Raw genomic sequence first — 19629 nt, 5'->3', positions numbered from 1 at the left:
CCTGTCACACTACCACTGACATGGTTGGTCTTGGGTGAGTTAGAGAGCTTTCTTGAACTGCAGTGATCCCACCTTTAAAATAAGATAAGGTTGCTTTCCCCACATCCTTAAATTCTGCCATGAGGATAGAATGAGAGCAGACAAAACGAAACACTTCAAGCAAAACAAACTAGTGGGCTAAAAATGTCAGCAGTATCTACTAAAAAGGCATCATGCTAGATTTCCAAATTGTGCAGTTGACTTATATTTGTATCCATCCTCTTTCTGCTACATGCTATTTGGTAATGCTACACATATGGCTCTTGGAAGAAAGAGTCGTAATGGTTTAGAGACTGCAGAGAAGTCATGAGTCCATGGTGAAGTTTACTCTGTGCTAATCAGGACTTTAGTTAGACTTGATAGATTTCTTATTATTTTTGTTCTTATACAACTTCTTCCTACCTACTCCTCACATGCTATTTCATTATCCAATATTTTGCATTTATAATAGTGACACAGCTATTATGTGACTCTCTATCACATTAATGACATACATCTGGCAGTAATGAAGACTCACATGTGAAGTAGGAGTAATGTTACTGTGAAAGATGAGGCTGTGTGTCAACTTGACTGGGCCTTGATTGTCCGTGGTTTGGCAGTAATATAATGCTGTAATTTGGCAGTTGTGTATGTATTTATGTATTTAACTTGGAAACTATGCACCTTGGCAGTTATGTAATGATGTAGTCATTCTCCATTTGTATAGTCTCTATTTTTTCACAATGGTTTTTTTCTTTTCAATCTAATCATATTGATAAGTAAGCAATCAGTATTTCACCTTAAAGATAAGAAAGAACATTCTTTAAACAGTTGTCACATGACAAAACCTTAATCGCATGCACCTTGCCATGGGAGAGGGAAAGTCTGCTTTTGCTGTTTATGACTGGACCCCATCTCTCATCAGAGAGAAATAGAATTGGAAATATTTCATATATTTAGTTTTTCTCCAAAATTTCTAGTTTGAATATAATCAGAGCTTAGACTATTAAACTAACAATATGGCTCCTCATTTTATAGACCATTTGCCACTTAGCAATAATTATGTGTCTCTCTAAAGGATATAATAAAAGAACAATTAGAGTTTATCCTCAGCCTGTGAAATACAAAATCAATTTCCCCAAACAGAATGCCATCTCACCTCAGCTCTGGGTTCCAGTAACACTGAGTTCACTGTAACCATACTAATTTTTCCTTTCCTAATTTTCCCTATGTTGTCTGTTTAATGCTCAGTTAATATTTTTCCTGTAATTTAGAACCTTTATCAGAATGTTGCCTTCCATTTTTGAAGTTTCAAAGGTTAATACACGGTGCTGCTAAAATGGGTTGGTGTGTGTCAGAGTTCCCATTAAGACCCAAATTGCTGTATTTATTCTACAAAGGAGTCTATTATTTCCAATCTTACAAATGTGCAGCCTCCACAGGGACCCTGTAAACATTGGAACCGTGTCAAGCCCAGCTGGGAACCTGACAGTCATTAGTTTCTTCTTGAAAGGCTACATCTTTTCAAATGGCTCTTTGAGGGGGCTTTTTTTTTTTTAAAAAAAAAAAAACTAACCAAAAAAAAACCAAACCAACACCAAACACAACACAACACCACTACCTATTTGAACATTATCAGATTTGATGGGGAATGTTCCAGGGTTCCTCATACTCAGCACTACTGGCATTTTGGATTGGATAATCCCTTGTTGTGGGGGGGTGTCCTGTGTCCGGTAGAATTATTGACCCCTGTTCCATAGGTGTGGTAGTATTCCCTTGTCCAGTTGTTGTGACTAAAATTACCTCTAAAAATTGACAAATGGCCCAAGGGAGAGGCAGAATCTCTCAGGATGAGAACCATTGGTAGCTCCGTGGTAGAATTCTTGCTTTCTTTTTGGATATCAGGGTCTAATTGTTGGGCAATCTGTGTACACACTGGAGGTGTGGTGTGTCACGGAAATGTGAACTGTTTTCAGCCAAATTTTCATACCAAGACCACTATAAAGAAAGCTCTGATGATCTGCTTGTGAATCTCAGTTTAGAAAACCTTATGAATCTATCTGATCTTGTTGTAGTTATGTAGTGCAGTTAGGTCTGACTCTCCAGCTCATAGCTCACTTTCCAGCAGGTTTTTAGAGGCATTAAGTCTCCAAGATTAGTAAAGAGTTGAATAGATGATTCCAAAAGGCAGCACGGGAAGACAAAATATTACAATGAAATGTGCAAGGAGTTGGAGTCAGAAAATCAAAAGGGCCGAACTCGCTCAGCATATCTTAAGCTCAAGGAACTGAAGAACAAATTCAAACCTCGAGTGGCTATAATCAAGGATGCTTTTGGCAGAATGTTAAATGATCCAGGAAGTATTAAAAGAAGATGGAAAGAATATACTGAGTCACTGTATCGAAAGGAATTGGAAGACACAGAAGAATTTCATGAAACAACATATGAGCAAGAGCCTATGGTGATGAAAGAAGTTCAGGCTGCTTTGAAGGATATGGCAAAAAATAAGGCTCCAGGAATAGATGGTATACCAATTGACATATTTCAGTTAACAGATGCTGCCATGGACGTGCTCACCAAGTTGTGCCAAGAAATCTGGAGAACGACCACTTGGCCAACTGACTGGAAGAGATCAATATTTGTTCCTATCCCAAAGACAGATGACCCAGCAGAATGTGGAAACTACAGAACAATCTCACTGATTTCACATGCAAGCAAGATTTTACTGAAGATTATCCAGAAACGACTGGAACAGCAGCACATCAACAGAGAACTACCAGAAGTCCAGGCTGGGTTTAGAAGGGGTCGTGGTACTAGAGATATTGTAGCTGATGTTAGATGGATCTTGGCTGAAAGCAGGGAATACCAGAGGAATGTCTATCTGTGTTTCATTGACTATGCAAAGACATTTGACTGTGTAGATCATAACAAACTATGGCTGACTCTGAGAAGAATGGGAATCCCAGAACACGTGATCGTTCTAATGCAAAACTTATAGTTGGACCAGGAGGCAGTTGTCAGAACAGAGCAAGGGAACACTGCATGGTTCAAAATTGGGAAGGGCGTACGCCAGGGATGCATCCTATCTCCATACCTTTTCAACCTATATGCAGAACAGATTATCCGGGAGGTTGTGTTCTATGAGGAGAAATGTGGGGTCAAGATTGGTGGACGGTTTATCAACAATCTGCGTTATGTGGATGACACAACCCTGCTTGCTGAAACTGAAGAGGACCTGAAGCGCCTGCTGCAGAGTGTCAAGGACTGCAGCCTACAATATGGATTGTCAAGAAGACAAAGATTCTCACCACTGGACCAATTGGCAGCATCAGGATGGATGGTGAAGAGATTGAGATTGCACACAGCTTTAGTTTGCTTGGCTCCATAGTCAACAGTCTTGGCACCAGCAGCCAGGAAATTAAAAGGCGCATTGCCATGGGAAAGTCTGCTGTTAGGGACCTCTCCAAAGTGCTGAAGAGCAATGGTGTCTCTTTGGAGACTAAGGTACGTCTATGGTCTTCGCAATCACCTGTTATGCATCAGAGAGTTGGACAATGACCAAGGAGGATAGAAGGAGAATTGATGCCTTTGAGCTGTGGTGCTGGAGAAGAGTATTGAGAATACCATGGACTGCTAGGAAAACAAACAGATTTGTCCTGGAAAGGGTTAAACCGGGTGGCTCCTTGGAGGCAAGGATTTTGAGGCTCCATCTAACATACTTTGGACATGTTGTGAGGAGAGACTGGTCCTTGGAGAGGGACATCATGCTTGGGAGGGTGGAGGGACGGCGCAGGAGAGGAAGGCCCTCTATGAGGTGGATTGATTCAGTGACTGGGATAATTGGGATGGGAGTGTCAGAGACAGTGCGATTGGCACAGGACAGAGCGGAGTTTAGGGCTGTTGTACATAGGGTCACTATGAGTCGCAGGCGACTCGATGGCACATAACAACAACAATAACAACAACAACAACAACAAGAAGTCTCCAAGGAGGAGACTGCCTGTCTTTCTCCCACAGAGCAGCTGGTGGATTCAAACCCCATGCTTTGGGGATGGCAGCTCCTTACCAATATAGTGGCCAGTGATGGCTCAAACCTGCCATCATTTTGTCCATTAGTACATGGAGTCACCATAAGTTGGGGGTTAACGCAGTAACAACCAGCACTAAGGACATAAGCAGGAATGTTCCAGGAACCATGGCACTTTGCTGAGATGGATTTGAAAATTCAATAAATTTTTTTTTACTGGAGGAGGCAAGGGGGTTTGTGGTGTTTCTGTTACCAGGTTCTGAAAGAAGTTGCCATTATTTCCTTGACAACATACTCCTCCATGGGAAAGTGATAAGGAAAAGAAAGATTAAAAGATCATAATAGGGATTATTTTGAGAGTGACAGTTTAGTAAGGAAACGGGGCAAAGAGAATGTTGACCATGCTGTGTCTGGTTACATAAAGCCTGCAGAGCAAACACTGGGAGCTGAACAGAATCTCAGATGCTTGCACTTCATCATGCTGCTGTTCATGAACGCACCACACCAGTCTGAATCCTGAATCTGCTCTGGCCTGCAGAAATAGGTTCTTACAGAATGTCTCAAGTCCCTAACAATAGAATCGCAACAGAATTGCAATGTGATGTCTCTGCTAAAAATTTGATGACTCACAAATGAGTCAACAGAGAAGGTGTTACAGAAGCTAAGTGCTCTGCTGCTTCTGGCAAAGCCCTGGACAGACAGCTGTGGGGAGCCATTAGTTTATTCGGCTTGCTTTTTCGTAGGGATTGTAGATGTGGGTAAACCTGAGAAACCTAGTGCTTTCTCTTCCAATCAAAATGCTGGCTTTTTAGAGCCCAGAAGACAAGGTTAACAATCTTAGGCTCCACGTCATCCAAAAATGAGCATGTATCAGAGAGTTGGCCGATGCTAAATTTAACACCTCTTTAAGCTACACTGTGCTACGTGTAGTCCATTTGATTCTGTGCTTAATGTATTTTCATGATGCAAAACGGAGCACATGGTGATTCTATAATTCTGTTTAGGCGTCTGGTGTTTCAGTGCTATTTTTCTTACTTATAAAGAGATGTGAGATTAAAAGCAAAGGCTTATGCATAAAATTTTGAACTGGTCTGTCTTTATGAGCCATTATTGATCTTCATCTATGCTCAAGTTTGAGTTTTAGGTTTAAAAATTGTACAGTATAGCTCATTACTCAGGTTTCATGAATTAAAAATTCCTAGGACCTGACTTGAATTTTATTTTCACATTGGTTATTAAGGAGAATATGCCACACAAATGAAGAGTACAGAAATAAAAAATGAATGCTTATGATTATGGAATTGTTTTCAAAACCTATGGAATAAACTTTTCCTTACCAGCAGTTTTTATTAACCCATAAAGACATTGTTATATTGTTTATAAAGAGAATTTACCTATCCATTAAGCTTGTCCCAACACCTAAGAAAACTGTTTAGGGATAAATCAGTACAATCCACATACCTTCTGTGATGAAAATGAAACCTCAGGACTTGTGTAGCCTGAGTAATTAGAGACTATTACTGTGCTGTTAATGAAAAGGCCGTCCATCTCCATCAGTTTCAATCTACCAGAGAGATGCTGCAGAAGACAGATGACTTCTCTTGTTAAGATTTATAGCCTCAAAACCCTGATAGAGAATTGCTTTACATTGAAATCTACTCTGGCAGTGTGTATTTTGAATTTGAGTGAGATGTTGATACATTTAGGTTCATATTTTATATTGTTACAGGATGAGAATATAAAATTGGAGAGGTTCCTGGCCACTCTTGCTACCCTTTATCTCCAGACAAGCCAAGGGGCATGAGTTAAGATGCCAATGTCTGGAATTGTGACCCTGCTGTCCTTTAATAAAATCTAGAAGATTCGCTTGTTAGCATTCCACAAGGGGAGTGGATGCAGGAGGATGGACTCCTGCTAAATGAACTCACAAGAGGCAGATGTACACACTCCAATAACAATTTTCGTTTGCAAAGCAGAACTAACATTTTTGAATCAATTAGTCAGAACATTTCCCTTGAATGAAAATATATGTCAAAAGCGAAATTAAATTGCCATGTAGGAGGCTCAGAAAAATTAGATGACACATATTCCATTTAGAGAAATGGTATTCTTCCAGGAAGACTGGAATATTCCTTTTCTATACCAAGCAATAGCTACCCTGGGCTGGGAAAACCCTGTAAGTCGTGCTCATTTACTCACTGCATTGATTTAGTTTCATGCTCATCTTCTATCCTTGGAAAAGCTAATAAAAATCTTTCTTCGAATGTGGTTCAGTATCATGGGTCTGCAGTGTAATCTGCAGAGAGTTGCACTCCTAATCAAAGGCGGTGCCTCTCTGGGAGTTTGCCTCTACCGGGGCTCCACGGCAGAGAGATGGAGAGTCTCTTCTCTAGTGGTTTACAGCCGTGGACACCCACAGGAGGGTCAGCAGTGAATCTGTCTCACTCAACGACAGTGACTATGATTGATAACGTAAAGCCATATTTTACTGATGCCTTTTGGCCACATAAATCCTTTAGATTATTTCCACAAGCAACATATTTTATATGTCATTGTTCCCATATATTCTGAGGAAGTGCTGCTATGTTTTACATCCATCTTCAGTACTTACTATATTGGTTGTTCCTTTTTTTAAAAGCTGTAATACTGCCAAATCTGGGAGGGGGAGGGGGAGGGGGAGGAAAAAAAAAGAAAACCCTTCATTGCTGTTGAGTTGGAACCAACTCATAGGTTCCCTTCCTGTGGGTTTTCCAGTACTGAGCCGCTGGTGGGTTCACACTTCTGGAGAAGGGCCACCTTGGGCTAGCAGGGCGACAAAGTTCTCCAAAAGTTTTAACAACTCTAGAAAAGAGCTCCTTTAATGTATTCCTTTCTGATTGCTCTTCTCTAGTTCACTTTCTCCCATGTTTTTAGATTACTGACGATACCATTGCCTTTTCAGAATCATCACTTCTTAAATCTCTTTTCCCTCCCCCTTTCAACCTTCATTTTCATCATAATAATTTTAATTTAATAATAATAATAAATTTTTTCAGATGTCAAATGTCACCATAATTTTTACCATTGAGAAGGGGACAGACATTCTTACTTCAACCATTTGTAGTTCAGTCTGCACTGTGGTTCCTGTATTACCATTGGACAGACCATCAGTGGAAAGTCTTCCTTTGTTAGTGATACCTTGTTCTAATTCCTGGATTTTCATATGGAGCTCCATTGTGGTAACCAACCACTCAGCACACTTTGGAGTGCCTTTCTTTCAGTTTTCTTTTCTCCCTTCCTCCTCCTTTTATTAATGTTGATGAAGTCCCGTTTACCTACTCTTTCTTTTGTCCCTTGTACTTTTTAGTGTCAAGTCTAATAAGATCTTACTTAACTCTAGGTCAGAAAGATTTACTCCTTTATTTTCTTGTGTAGTTCTCGTATTTGGTTGTAAGGTTTATACTTTGCATTACTTTTTATATGTGGTGTGAGGTGGAGTTGAACGTCATTTTTGTTTTTGCATGTGAACATTCAATTGTTTCAGCACCATCTGCTGAAAAGATTATTGCATCCACATTGAATTGTTTTGGCATCTTGCTTTCTTTTAGAAAAAGAAACAGTACATACAGGAAGAGATGGTCATAGAAATTAAGAGAAAAACACAAAGACAGTAATGTTTATCTTCTCAAGATGTTAGCTGATAGTCCTTTGAGTTCCTAGATTATCATGGTCTTACAGTAACACAATAGCTAAGACAAGGGCCAGGGAATCCAGAATTAAGCATAATTTTCAGCTGTAACACATAAGAGTTATGTGAGCATGATTTCTATAACCTCAATTTTCAGACGCTATTTGGCACCGACTTAGAGCTGATCCTCCAGTGGGTTTTTGGCGGCTGTAAATTGCATAGAAGAATGTTGCATATCTTTCTTTCTCAGCCTCTTTGGGTAGGAGTGCAGCTCCCTGTGGACTATACCACCAGAACTCTGTTTAGAATGTACGTGATAATACCAAACTCGTAATACTGTCTTTATTGAGTCACACATGGTTGAGATACTAGGGATTTTCTCACTAAGTACTGCCCAGAAAAATTGGGCCATAGACCACTGTTTTTTTGTATCCTATTATTATTTTTTTTGAGGTTTTCTAAATTTGATGGTTTTTAACTTAGTGTCATTAAGCCCAATTAATAGCAGCCCTCTATTATGTTGCCAAGGCTTTAAATATTTTTTTTTAATTTTTAAATTTTTTTTTTATTTCAGCGAACATCTACAGAGATTTTGGAATTCCATTCATTCATTGTTGCACTTTTCTCCCTGCCCACCCCTCCACCCCCGTTCGCTCCTCTCCTTGAAAAGCATCCTATTCTTTTTCTTCTAGTGTATACACATTTCTATCTCTTTACACTTATCCCTTCAAAGACCCCCTCAATTTCTACTTCTTATTCTGACTAGTTTTCTTTCTTTTCTGATCTTGAATAGAACTAGACAAAAACTTATTGGAGTTTTAATTAGTAATAATTAATTGTTGTTGTTGATTGCCTTCAAGTCGAGCATGACTCATAGTGACCCCTATGAAGAAAAGGCTTGAAGCCCCTCTATGACTATTGACATTTGTTGAAGTTCATAGAGTTTCCGGAGACATGTTATTTAGGAAGTAGGTGCCATTAATTAGAAATAATTAAAACTCACAAATCTCTTCAAGACCTGGAAGAAGAAATCTCAAGTAATAAAATTTCCTTTGACTACCTTCTAACAGAGAAACTTCTTTGGAAACAAGTTTTTTCCATTTCATAGATGATCTTTCAAGGCCTTCCCAAACTTTTGATTCCATGATCCTAAACTTGAGAAGGCATCTTTCCCAGCTCATTTGCCTGGTCAAACTATTGTTCGGTTTTTGTTTGTTTGTTGTTTTTTTTTGTTTGTTTGTTTGTTTTTAAAATTTAGATTTTCTTCTCCAAGGAGAGGGGGCATTTTTATCCTTCATAGTAGTGTATCTACTTGTGAAACTTCAATGACTTCACTGCAGAAACTGTGAAAGTAGGTCTCATAATCCAAGAGAATTCTTTTGGAAGACTTGAGGAAGGTGGCTTATGTCGGCCTTTTGAAAAAGGACTCATTCAGCGCTCAAAGACTTGAGGCCTTTGGCTTTGGCTAGCTGGCACTGAAGCCCTTGCCAGCTGAATTTTGGATTGGACATTTATTACCACTACTCATTGCTCCCATTTGCTCTGCCTTTTCCTATTTTCTTTCCTAACACCTCTCCTAGGGTATTTTGGTAGCATCGTTTCTAGGGAGTTGGGCTGCTAACCTAAATGTAGCCAGTTCAAATCCATCAGCCAGAGGTGGATGATAGTTTGCAAGAAAAAGATAGGCAGCCTCCTCCTGTGTGATTTGCAAGCCTCTGAAAACCCAGTGGGGGATCATTTATTACTGGACTCTTCTTCTCATTCTTTCCTGTTTACTTCTTCTCTTTTTCATCATCACAGTAAGCATTCAAATGAAAATTTGTGAAAAGGCTTTCATTTGCTTTCTGATGGCACTAGGTCTGTCTTTTTTCCTAATTTTACTTTTACATGTGAGTAATTATATTTATGGTCTTAATTACCAAGATAACATTGATTTGTCATATTTCATTTTGGTTTCTTGCACATCAAAATTTTCAGTGGGATAATGTGGTTTGGACAGTTCACGTATAAATACATAATTACAAACCTTTGCTTACCTGTGTAAAACTGTAAGGTAGATTGGAAATATTGACTGACTTTCAAATGACTGAAGAATACTATTTTTGAAAATTTATTTTATTTCAATTTTTATGTACTATGGTTTGTTTTTTTATTTAATTGAACTGAATGGATATGTTGCTGTTGATTATGGTTTTGGAGTCTGGGCATGAATTCTGAAACACCTCTGTGCTCACACTCTAATATATAAAATTTAGATAATTCAATACACTATTTTATCTGTGTGTTTCTTTTTAATATAGAATGGTTAAAATTACTACTCTGTAAATAAATTTAATAGAAAGAATGACTCTATAGCTACTGTGATTATTAGTGCTATAATGATAAGAATGTTTTTCAGGAGTATCTAACTTATCCCTATTGAGAATTCTCTCTAAGACTTCAGGTTTGAGCAACTCTTTCTGGATGGTGTGAAATCCACACTGCTGTAATTCAGTGAGGAAATAACATACACATTTATGTCTTCTCTCTAGGTTAACTGGAGAGTTCAGTAAGAAATCTGATCAAAGTAAATAACCTTATTCCTCTTCAACAGAAAGATGGAGACCTCCCAACTTCAAAGAAAAAACGCCAAGCAGGGGAGAAGATCATGTACACTTTGGTCTCAGTCCCGCATGGAAATGACATTGCGTCTCTTTTTGAACTGGATGCCACAACTCTACAGAGAGCTGACTGCCTGGTTCCGAGGTAAAAAAAAAAAAAATTACAGCGAAATGATAGTGTTTCTTTGAATATTTTTATTATTAGGTGAGGAATTAAAACCATAATATTAATATACATTTCATGATACAAGGAGATTAAGTATAAATGAACAAATATGAAACAAGCCTTTTATGTGAATGGATTAACATAGTTTATAAATCATTAAAATTTGTAGGACCAAAGCAATTCTGAAAGTTCTTAAAACTCATTTATTATTGTCAGTTATATGACCTTTGCTTACTAAAATGATAGACAGTGAAAACTTTCCCTACTTACTTTTTGATGTGGCCTTCACAGATTTACTCATCTATTCATCCTTTGTTTCATTTATTCAGCCATTCAGCCAACAGACATTTATTGGGTGTTTACTACATTTCAGGCGCTGTTACAGTCACTGGGAAGATAATAGTGAAATATTGGCTATGTCCTGGTTTTCATGACCCTCTCTAGTGAGAAACTGTACATAAACAGTAAATGGATAAGCATGAAGTATATGGTCAAGTGTTAAACATGTTTTAGAGACAAATTTCAGAGTTAGAGAGTTCTATTAAGTAAAAGTGTTTAGAAAGAGCCTGAGTTGAAACATTTGAGAAACGACTTGAATGACTTGAGAGATCATACCATTTCCATCTGTGAAAAAGCATTTCAAAGCAGCAGACACAGGAAATATAAAAATATTGAAATTTACAATTGTGTAATGCTAAGACTAGCCTTAAGGCCAGTTGGAGGGTGGGGAGTGTGGGTGGAAGAGAATTAGTCATAAGATAACCAGGACTTAATGTTAGATTAAAAAACTAAAACCAAAACTGCCATTCTTTTTCTTGAAATATCACTATTATAAGTAAGCTTTTTCTGCATTTATCTCCCAACTTTCCAACAATTGTTGTTGTTGTTGTTATGTGACATCGAGTTGCTTGCGACTCATAGTGACCCTATGTACAAGAGCTCTAAATGTCATTCTATCCTGTGCCAACCTAGCCATCCCAACTGCACTTATTCCCATCACTCCAGTCACAGAATCGATCCATCTCATCGAAGGTCTTCCTCTCCTGCGCCGCCCCTCCACTCTTCCACCAAAACATAAGGATATACTCTCAAGATTCATAGAAGAGCCTTGCCTATATTAATAGGTCTAATGGTCCGAATGCAGACTAGTCTTCATAGAACATTATTGTACTTGGATAAATGGGATGTTTAGGCAGAAAGTGGCTACACATAAATGCATATGTCATTCTCTTCCAGGTATTAAGATAGAAATTCATCCTCTTTGTGACTTGCTTCATTTCTCCAGCAAATTTTTTTTCTTATTGTCCTAATCTTGGGTTTATTTTAGTCTAGTGTATGTATGTTCAAATATGTGACTGTAAAAATATTTACTATGTAAGTGTTTTAAATTAAAATAAAATTTGCTTTTAGGAACTCATATGTTCGGTTAAGGCATCTATGTACCAACACATGGGTAACCAGTACTAGCATTCCTATCGATACTGATGAAGAGAGACCTGTTATGTTGAAGGTAAATGTTGCTGGGAAGGGTTTAATTTTCAACCAAATGTTTTGTGATTAGGATTGGTGTTAATGAGTCAATTTTCATATTATTAGAGATTATTGCAGTTAAGAACATTAAAAGTTCATTTCTGCCAATTATTTACTTCAGTGACCAAGTTGTGGCTGTCATGGAGGGAGGTGCAGCTCAGATATCAGAGAGGTGTGGTAGCAGCATGTGTGAGAGAAGTTGCCAGGAGTGCATTTCTCTGCTCTTTCAAAGCTGGAATAAATAACAAGCTTGACTGGTATATGTTTCAGGCGCAGTGGTGGGGTTAGGACTGGAATCAGACAGAGAAAACTTCCGAGTTTCAGAACTGAGTGACAGACGTGGGAATTGTGTTGTGTGTTATTTATTCTTGTCTTTTACTAAAAAAAACCTTACTGAAAGTTGTTATTGTGTAAAGAATACTGCATAGCTATTTATTTAAAAAAATAAAGGAATCTTAATGGAAAAACTCATTGCAGATTGGAACATGCCAAACAAAAGAAGATAAAGAAGCATTTGCCATTGTCTCCGTCCCACTGTCTGAGGTCCGAGACTTAGATTTTGCCAATGATGCAAATAAAGTGCTGGCAACCACAGTTAAGAAACTGGAGAATGGCACCATAACTCAGAATGAAAGGAGGTTAGTATCTTTTAAAAATGACTCTTCAGTCATCAGAACCTATTGTCAACTCTTGCAGTAAACTTTAAGTGAATGAGTCACTCTGCGGGAATGTTAAGAATATTCTTGATAGCAGCTCATCTGTTTCTGAATGAGGTAGAGACTTGATTTCTCTTAAATGTGGTGGGTAAATGAAGATGATGACATAAAAAGCTGACTGTTTACTTTTCACATTTAATCATGGCTTGGAAACAGTTGTTTTTAGTCACTGTCTAGTCTGTTGTTGCAGAAAATGTTCTAAAAAATTTGTGATACCTTTTACCGCACTGGTAAGTTTGGCAGTAAAGAAACTTGATTTAATATTTGGATTTAGTATTGTTGGTTTTAAAAGAAGTTTTATGTTCTTAGGTTTCAAGATACATTTCTCAATTTAGGTACCACCAAGCAAAGATACTCAAATGAGGAAACAACCCCAAACCAAACCCCTTCCCCAAAACTGCAAGATAAAATCTTCTGCCCTTATAACTCTCTGAGAGAAACTAGATCTGTGATTCTAGAGCTCTAGTTAGAGAAATATATGGGACAAGAATGATATCGAGGGTTAACAGTGATTTATCCCTACCTTGTGTGAATGAAGTTCTGGTGGTTGAGTATGTAGGGCGTTTCACTGTTAACTCGAAGGTCATGCCTCTCTGGTGATTTGAACCCATCAGTGACTTGTTGGAGAAGATGGGCTGTCTCCTCCTGTTGGATTTGCAGCCTTTGAAATATCTGCTGGGAGGTGAGCCATGAGTCAGTTTTGGCTCATGACAATGACCAGTGGCATATTCATGACATGTTGACCTACAGGTTGCAGTTTAACAAGCTGTTTTACTGAAGAGAGATAGTCTCCTCCCTTAGAAAGTGATAGTCTTGAAAACCTGGTAGGTGGTCGTCATGCATTGGAATTGACTGATAGCACCTTGATTTCACTTCCTCCAACACACACTTGTTTGTTCTTACATGGCAGCCCAGGGGCTACTCATCACTCTTGGCCCACATCCTAAGTCCAAGACATCAAGATTCTTCCTCAGTCATCCTTACGCATTGTCCAACCACCAATTACATGAGAGGCAATTAAAAATACCGTGGATTTGATCAGGCACACCTTAGTCTTTAACGTGACATTATAGCCCCTTAGCACTTAGGAGAGTATAAGAGCATAAGCATTCTCCCTATTTCCATTGTTCATGATATGATGCATTACTTTCTATTTAAACAAGAAAACTGTTTACCAGTCTACCCAGGACTCTCATTAAGAGTCTACATTAGAACTCTCATAGCTGGTGAGGTGAAAATTGATGTATGGCTTTTGAAAATAGTTTGGCAATAACCAGCTTGTTCACTATCCCATCCCTCTATCCAAAAGACTCTTCTATATATATATATATTCACTAGGACATGCATTCTAGAATATTCATACTTTTTTCCTAAATGCCCCAAACTGGAAACTATCCAGCTGTTCATTGCCAGGTGAATAGATAGATAAAGTGTGCTACATGCATACAATAGGGTCGCTCTAGTGATAGATGTAAAGGGACTATATCTATGTGTAACAGCATGGGTAAATCGAATAAACTTTGTATTGAGTGAAAACTAGACACAACATATACATTTACTGTAATTATGTCTGTAAAATTAGAGAGAGAAAAAAGGCAAACCTAAATATTTCTTTGGGGTTTTAGGCAATTGGCACAACTATAAAGAAATGCAAGGAAGTAATTACTACAGAAATTAGGATGGTGGTTACCCTTCAAAGGGAGAGTTTATAATTGATGAGGAGTTTGTAGGAGCTTATACAATGTCCTATTTGCCACTTTACACAGTGGTTTCATGCGGATTTATTTTAGAAGTACTTCTTAACTAAATACATATACATACATATGAGCTTTTGGATATATATCTTGCAATAGAAAGGAAAAAAAAATCTGACCTACGTCCCCTCTTCATAGCAGTTGGCTTTAAAAAAAATCTTGAATATGCAAATTTCCCAGCATTTCTCTGTTCTTAGATCTCTTTCACCCATAACAAATCTGCTCTTGGAACAACTCTTTGTGTACAGTTGTACCTCCAATCTGGTTGGCAGGAAATTACAAAGGCTAGAAACTAAACAACTGCCTCAGTCTTCTGAACTATAGATAATCACATCACAGAACCAAAATGTGTGAGGAAATGTAAACCAGTATGCATAATAGCACTTTTTATTGATTCTTTTCTTTTTGTCACTTTCACATATTGCCACCAAATTTAGACAGCCTCACTTAAAAAGCCTCTTTAAGCATAACGGTATTCTTCAATTAAAATAAAACAACACATTCTAAACGGCATCAACACTACTGGCTACAGTTGTACCCAATTTACTCTTCCGTTTCTGCCAAAGAGCATTTTAAGTGTTACAATATTATACTAGGGGAGGTGGGGGACCAGGGTTGGTTGGGTAACCTGCATATTTATTGCCCCTGTTCTCTTCTCTTCCCTACTGTATAACAGTGAAAAACATCATAACTGAGAGAAAGCTTTGTGTGAGAAATAAGAAGATACAGTCTTTGACCTTAATTTAGTAATTTCAGAAAAGCCACTGCCTATCAAAATGCATTCAAAGCTCTTGTCAGGATAGTAGGCATATTGGCATGGTGGAATGCATCAATACTATTTTCTCTGTTGTAGAAGTTATTATAAAATTCTTTCACCAATTTTTTCGAGGAAAAAGCAACCCAGAACTCTGTCTTTTCTTCCCTGTGGAGAATGGAGTTATTATTAGACATTCTTTTACTCAAACTTGGGAAAATGATACAAGGGAGAAGGAGAAGGGATAGAATATTGCAGATCTCTGTCACAGAATACCCGCATTCTTATACCTGCATTCTTTGAATCCTGTCTTTTTGCTCCCCCTTTTACTCACCCAGCGATGGACCCTGGAGACATAGCTCCAGTGTTCTGTTCCAAGGTTATGAACCTCTGAGATTTTTCAGAGCAAAGTTTTTGATCTTATTCTGTACCATTTGCATCAAAAGTAGAGAATATTTGGAATAAAGTGAAGGGGATAAAGGAGGGCAGGGTGTTAAGTGCAATTCCGAGCTTGAAAAAGTAATGATGTAATTTTAAGCCATAATTTCTGTGTTGTGTTTTACCTCTGTTGTTAGTTGTTGAGTCTTGCCTCATGGCAGCCCTGTGTGTGCAGAGGAGAGCTGCTCTGTAAGGTTTTCAAGGCTGTGTCCTGTTAGAAGCAGATCGCCAGACCTGATTTTGAAATACCTCTGGGTAGCTTCCTTTCTCTATACCTGTTCGGTCTGTATGCAAAAGAAATCATTCGAAGAGCTGGACTTCATGAAGAAGAAAGTGGCATTCGGTTAGGAGGAAGATTCATCAGCAATCTGTGTTATGCAGATAGCACAACCTTGCTGGAAGTGGGGAGGACTTAAAGCACTTGCTGCAGAAGACCGAGGACTTCAGCCTTTAATATGGATTATGTTTCAATATCAAGAAAACAAGAATCCTCACCACTGGGCCAGTGAGGAGCATCACAGTAGATGGAGAAAAGATTGAAATTATCAATGATTTTATCCTACTTGTATCTGTAATCTACACCCATGGAAATCAGATCGGAGATCTGCAGAGTTTGCTGTCAAGGATCTCTCTAACGTCTTGAAGAGCAGTGATGTCAGTTTAAAGACCAAGGTGCACTTGATCCAAACCATGCTCTTTCTAATCACGTTATGCATCTGAGCTGGACAATGAATAGGGTGACAGAACTTTGGTCATGTTATCAGAAGAGGCTAGTTCGTAGAGAAAGACATCATGCTTAGAAAGGTGGAGGGTCCACGAAAGAGAAGAAACCCCTCTTTAAGATGGATTGACACAGTGACTATAGCAATGGAGTCAAGTTTATCAGGGATGGAGTCAAGTGTGTTGGCGTGGGTTAGGGCTTGGTTCAGAGCTGTTGTTCTTAGCATCACTTGAGTTGTTTACTGGACAGTGCATAAGAACAACAACAACAACATGTATTTGTCTTCTGTCTGCCTATCTATCTATACATATATAGTAGTAATACTGTGGTAAACTCATTGACCTTAATCAGTTCTGACTCATAGCACTACTCTGCAGAGCTGCTTCCTAGGGTCCAACGCTGTAAATATTTATGGGAGCAGAGTGCTCTGTCTTTCTCCCAGAATGACTGGTGGGTTCAAACGGCAGACCTTTAAATTAGCAGCCAACCACTTTAACCAGTACACTTCCAGATGTCACAAACTTGAAGATGTCACCTTGAAGGTTAGTGTTAGCTCCCTCATAATAAATGTTAAAAATATAATCTAAATTTCCTTTAATTAGCTATGTCAGTTACCTTCATTTAATAAAGAATTAACTTGGACTTACTTTGAATTTTTTTTTTCTATCTATTAGAGTTGGTTTTCCTACTTCCATTCCTTTTTCACTAGTAGATTGATAAAGTTTTATGTATTTCCCCATCTCTCCTTTAACTCTTTTCATATAAAAGTTATATGTGATGTATTCAATTCATTAGCAATTGTTTTTGAGTTATAGCTATATATTTTAATGACATATTCTTTGTTATAAAACATAAGATTATAAAATAGTTATTTCTTCTTTTGGAAGATACGCATAGCAGCATGTTTTAATTATATGCTGACAGCTTTCCTACCATCTTTCTTGTTATAATAATATAAAGCTCTCTGTTCATTATTTTACCTTTTACATTTTTATTTTGTGGTATTTGGTATACCTAAGAACATAAACACAGCATAAAAATGATGATACATCACCTTTAACCTGAAAAAATTTTTGTTTCTAAAGATGATTTTCAGTAGCCAATTCAACTTCTTAATATATTTTACCTGTTTACCTTTATTTCTTGTGTCTCACTTCTCTCTGGATTGAGTTTTTCACATTGACTCTCTATTCAGTGAGTGTGCGTAGATCATAAATACTCTTTATTCTTATGCATATGAAAATGTCTTTATTTTGCTTCTACTCCTAAATATTGACTCATATGTAGAATGTTATATTTCTAGTTCTTTTCCTTTAGCATTTTGAAGGTATTCATCACTTTTTACATATTTTGTTACTATTAATAAGTTTACTGTTAATAGAATTGTTATTATTTCTTGGTAATATATCCGTACTTTCTGGTAATTTTGTAGATTTTTTAAAAAACGAACCTTTGTTGTTGTTTACCATCGAGTTAAAATCATCCCATAGCTGACCCTATGGTTTTCAGAGGCACTTTCATGCATGGGAGGAAATTGCCCATCCTTCTCCCGTGGAGCAGCTGGTGGCCTTGAACCGCAAGGCTTCGGGATTGCAACACAGCTTCTTACCACTAGGCCACCAGAGCTCCTCAAACTTTTATTGTTTTGAAATTTCATTATGGTACTTCAGAAACAGTGTTATTTTTTTGTTTTTTTCCAATTGCTATTTGCTTAATGCTCATATCTTCCTTAGATTGGAAAATTAACAGTCATTTTCTCTTCCAATAGTTATCTTTTTCCAACTTTATCTTTTTGAAACTCTTATTAAATATATATTGGATAGTTTTCATTACATTTATATTTTATAATTTGTCTTGTTTTTAAAAATTTTTTTAAATTGGTTTCCATACATTTACTCATTTACATGGTTTTGTACATTCATATACCTTGTATCCCATATAATTACCACTGATCTATGTCTGTCCTAACAGCATCTTTTCAAAAATCCCCATTGAATCTTTTCTATTCTCTCCCTCTCCCTACAGTCCGCCCATTAAACTCTGCTCCTAGTGATTTCCACCTTTCCTCTTCTTCTGCCCCTTTCTCCTTCCCCTTTTGGACATTTATACACATCTTACTAGTTATCCTTCTATTTTTACAAAAATTGTCCTGTGCAGTATTTTTCCTTATCAGACTAAGTTCATTCAGCATAATGCTGTCTAGACTCTCCCATGTTATATAGTTCTTTACAAAGTTGCTATTCCTTAGTGCTGCATAGTATCCCATTGTGTGAATGTACCACAATTTCTCAGTCTATTCATTTGTCTTTTAGATTATCAATTTGGCTCCAACACTTCGGGCCTCTTTATACAACAGAATGAAACATTGCACAGTCCTGTTTTATTCTCATAATTTCTTGTTGCTTTCTTTTAGATCATGATTTTTTTTTCCAGAGTATATGCAGTTTTATATTCACTAGGCAGACTTTTATTTAAATAATTTTCATTTGAATTTTATTGGTTATTGTCCATATCCATCATCCTTTTTTAAAATATAAATTTCACAGTATATGATGTTATGTTTTAACAGCCTTAAAATATATCTTTATATCTTATATATCTTTAAAATATTTCTTATTTTAAAATATCTTTATTCCTTTGAGGACTGATAGATAACATTCAAATTATTTTGGAATTTTTCTGTTATTTGTACTTTGTTGGCACTAGTGGTTGCTGTGATGCTAAACACTGTGACACTGATGTGTCAAATATGATAGTGGTTACCCATGGTGGACAGTGTTTGGTGGAGCTCCCTGATTAAAACAAGCTTGGAAGCAGGAGTGGCATCCACTTTTGAAATAGCTTGCCTCCTGAAGCTCTATGAACGTGGAGTAACTATAGAAGTTACACAAGTGTTCAGGTCTTTCATTCATACAATCGCTCTGAGTCATCTACGACTCGACAGCACTTAACAACATACTAGTTTTCTGATTTTTATATAAGATTAGATGGCTGGTTTTGAGAACATACACAGTAAAACATATACCAATTAACAACTCTATATATAATTCACTGACATTGATTAACTTCTTTAAGTTCCACAGTCACATTCTCCTTTTTGGAGTTGTTCCTCCATCATTAACATAAACACATCACACACTCAGTTTACTATCAAATTTTTTAAAGGTACTGTTACCATTTTGATCCCATAGAAGAGGCAGTACGGTGCTTACAGCAGATATTCTTCACTCGTTAAGCA

General features: G+C 37.5%; 1 protein-coding gene across 1 annotated transcript in view; it reads left to right on the top strand.

Moving 5' to 3' along the window:
• Positions 1-19629, top strand: part of ITPR2 (inositol 1,4,5-trisphosphate receptor, type 2) — a 732333-nt gene that overhangs the window by 204538 nt on the left and 508166 nt on the right. The window contains exons 11-13 of the mRNA XM_006895058.1: positions 10306-10457; positions 11889-11988; positions 12486-12646. Of these exons, the coding sequence (XP_006895120.1) occupies positions 10306-10457; positions 11889-11988; positions 12486-12646 (413 nt within the window). The remainder of the gene's footprint in view (positions 1-10305; positions 10458-11888; positions 11989-12485; positions 12647-19629) is intronic.

The sequence above is a fragment of the Elephantulus edwardii genome, unplaced genomic scaffold (genome assembly GCF_000299155.1).
Source record: "Elephantulus edwardii isolate Elephantulus edwardi_28Jun2011 unplaced genomic scaffold, EleEdw1.0 scaffold00157, whole genome shotgun sequence".
NCBI lineage: Eukaryota > Metazoa > Chordata > Mammalia > Macroscelidea > Macroscelididae > Elephantulus > Elephantulus edwardii.
This window is presented reverse-complemented; position numbering and strand designations above follow the sequence as displayed.